Here is a 2,212-nt window from a genome sequence, read left to right as displayed (position 1 = left end):
AAAAATTTTTTTATTTATGTCAGAGAGAAAGGGAGAGAGAGGTAGAAACATCAATGATGAAAGAGAATCATTGATCAGTTGCCTCCTGCATGCCCCAAGTGGGGATCAAGCCCGCAACCTGGGCATGTGCTCTGACCAGGAATTAAACCATGACCTCCTGGTTCATAGGTTGATGCTCAACCATTGACACACCAGCTGGGCTTGAATGAATTCTTTTAGAAGAACCACTATATAACAAGCACACTGGTAGACTTTAGATGAAATACATAGATAATGCCAGATTCCTTTTGAAAAATGTTATACCAGTTTACATGGTCATGTGCTCATGTTGAATTTGTATAATTATTCTATATCCCTTAGTCATTTTATTTCTTCTACTATAGGAAGTAGCTAAATTTTCCATTTTTCTTCCATTATTTCAGATTGCAAGTCAAAGAATGACAATATGGAACTCATAGTAAAGCAGATTTCTGATGAAGCCAAATCGCACTGGATGACATCAGGAATCACTGAAAGAAGTGTTGCCCAAAGTCAAGAATTTGCAGAAGTTAATGACCTTCGCAGCATGGTAGAAGGGTGGCAGGTAAACCCCAGTGTGGGGAAGTCAAGGCAGAACCCTTCCCAGAAAAGAGATCTTGGTGCCATCACAGACATTAATTGTAAGCAAAACACAAATGCTGAGAGAGGTCACAAATGTAATGATTGTGGTAAATTTTTCCTTCAAGCCTCAAACTTCATTCAACATCGGCGAATCCACACTGGAGAAAAGCCATTTAAGTGTGGTGAATGTGGGAAAAGCTATAATCAGCGTGTGCACCTTACTCAACATCAGCGAGTCCACACTGGTGAGAAACCATATAAATGTCAGGTGTGCGGAAAAGCCTTTCGTGTGAGTTCCCACCTTGTCCAGCATCACAGTGTGCACAGCGGAGAGAAACCCTACGGATGTACCGAATGTGGGAAAAACTTTGGTCGGCACTCTCATCTGATTGAGCACCTGAAGCGCCACTTCAGAGAGAAATCCCAAAGATGTATGTGTGAAGAGTTTATATTGGAGAATAAATGGAGGCAAAAATGTTTTTATTAGCTTAGAACAGATGAGTTGTGGATAAGGGAGCAGTAGAAAGGAGCAAAGATTATAGTCTGTTATTTACTAGAGGCCTGATGCACAAAATTCGTGCAGGAGCGGGGGTCTTTCAGCCCGGCCTGCATCCTCTCACAATCTGGAACCCCTCGCTCCTAACCACCCGCCTACTTGCTTCTTACTATTTACTAGAGGCCTGATGCACAAAATTCGTGCAGGAGAGGGGGGTCTTTCAGCCCGGCCTGCGTCCTCTCACAATCTGGAACCCCTCGCTCCTAACCGCCCGCCTACTTGCTTCTTACCGCTTGGCTCGCTGCTCCTTAGCACTGTCGCAGAGGCGGGAGAGGCTCCCACCACCGCTGCCACTGTTCTCACCAGCCGTGAGCCGGCTTCTGGCTGAGTGGCGCTCCAGCTGTGGGAACGCACTGACCACCAGGGGGCAGCTCCTGCATTGAGCGTCTGCCCCCTGGTGGTCAATGGTGTCATGGTGACCGGTCGTTCTTGTTGTTCCGCCATAATGGTCACTGAGCTTTTATTATATAGACTAGGGGCCCAGTGCACGAATTCGTGCACCTCGAAAGGAACTGTGGGTCGCGAGGCTGTGGTGGGTGGGTCTCAGCCCATCCTCCGCGTCCCCTCCCGGTCCCTCCCGTCACAGCCCTGGTCCCCTGTTTGCCAGCAGCCCTGCTCCCACCATCACTGCTCCCACGTGCTGATGGCGCCGGCCCCGTTTGGACCCGCTGATGGCATGGAATGATTGGAGCGGGCGCCAGCAGCGGGTGTGAGTGGGGTTGGCACCATCAGCGGGTGTGAGCGGCATCTGCTGCCCCGATCGCCCCTCAGGAGCAGGGGGAGGTGGAGAAGCCCTCAGGGGCGATTGGGGCCGGCAGCTGCCATTCACACCCGCTGATGGTGCTGAGCAATTGGGACCAGTGCCAGGCGCCGGCAGCGGGTGCAAGCGCTGGGCGGGACCATAGCATGCGGGAGCAAAGAATTTTCAGTAACCACCAGAGGCTCGCCCCAATGACAGCAACTGCGCCCCACCTTGGTCTGGTGCCCCTGCTTACCTGCTCCACCATCCCACCACGGCCGACACCTGCCATGTTCTGTGCTCTGCTGCCTGTTGCC

General features: G+C 51.0%; 1 protein-coding gene across 5 annotated transcripts in view; it reads left to right on the top strand.

Moving 5' to 3' along the window:
* The window catches only part of ZKSCAN5 (zinc finger with KRAB and SCAN domains 5), an 18,369-nt gene that overhangs the window by 11,689 nt on the left and 4,468 nt on the right, over nt 1-2,212 (top strand). For all 5 annotated transcript variants that reach the window (XM_014547294.1, XM_005875814.2, XM_014547295.1 and 2 more), the window contains one exon: nt 423-1,031. In XM_014547294.1, coding sequence (XP_014402780.1) covers nt 423-1,031 — 609 coding nt within the window. The remainder of the gene's footprint in view (nt 1-422; nt 1,032-2,212) is intronic.

The sequence above is a fragment of the Myotis brandtii genome, unplaced genomic scaffold (genome assembly GCF_000412655.1).
Source record: "Myotis brandtii unplaced genomic scaffold, ASM41265v1 scaffold470, whole genome shotgun sequence".
Lineage (NCBI taxonomy): Eukaryota > Metazoa > Chordata > Mammalia > Chiroptera > Vespertilionidae > Myotis > Myotis brandtii.
This window is presented reverse-complemented; position numbering and strand designations above follow the sequence as displayed.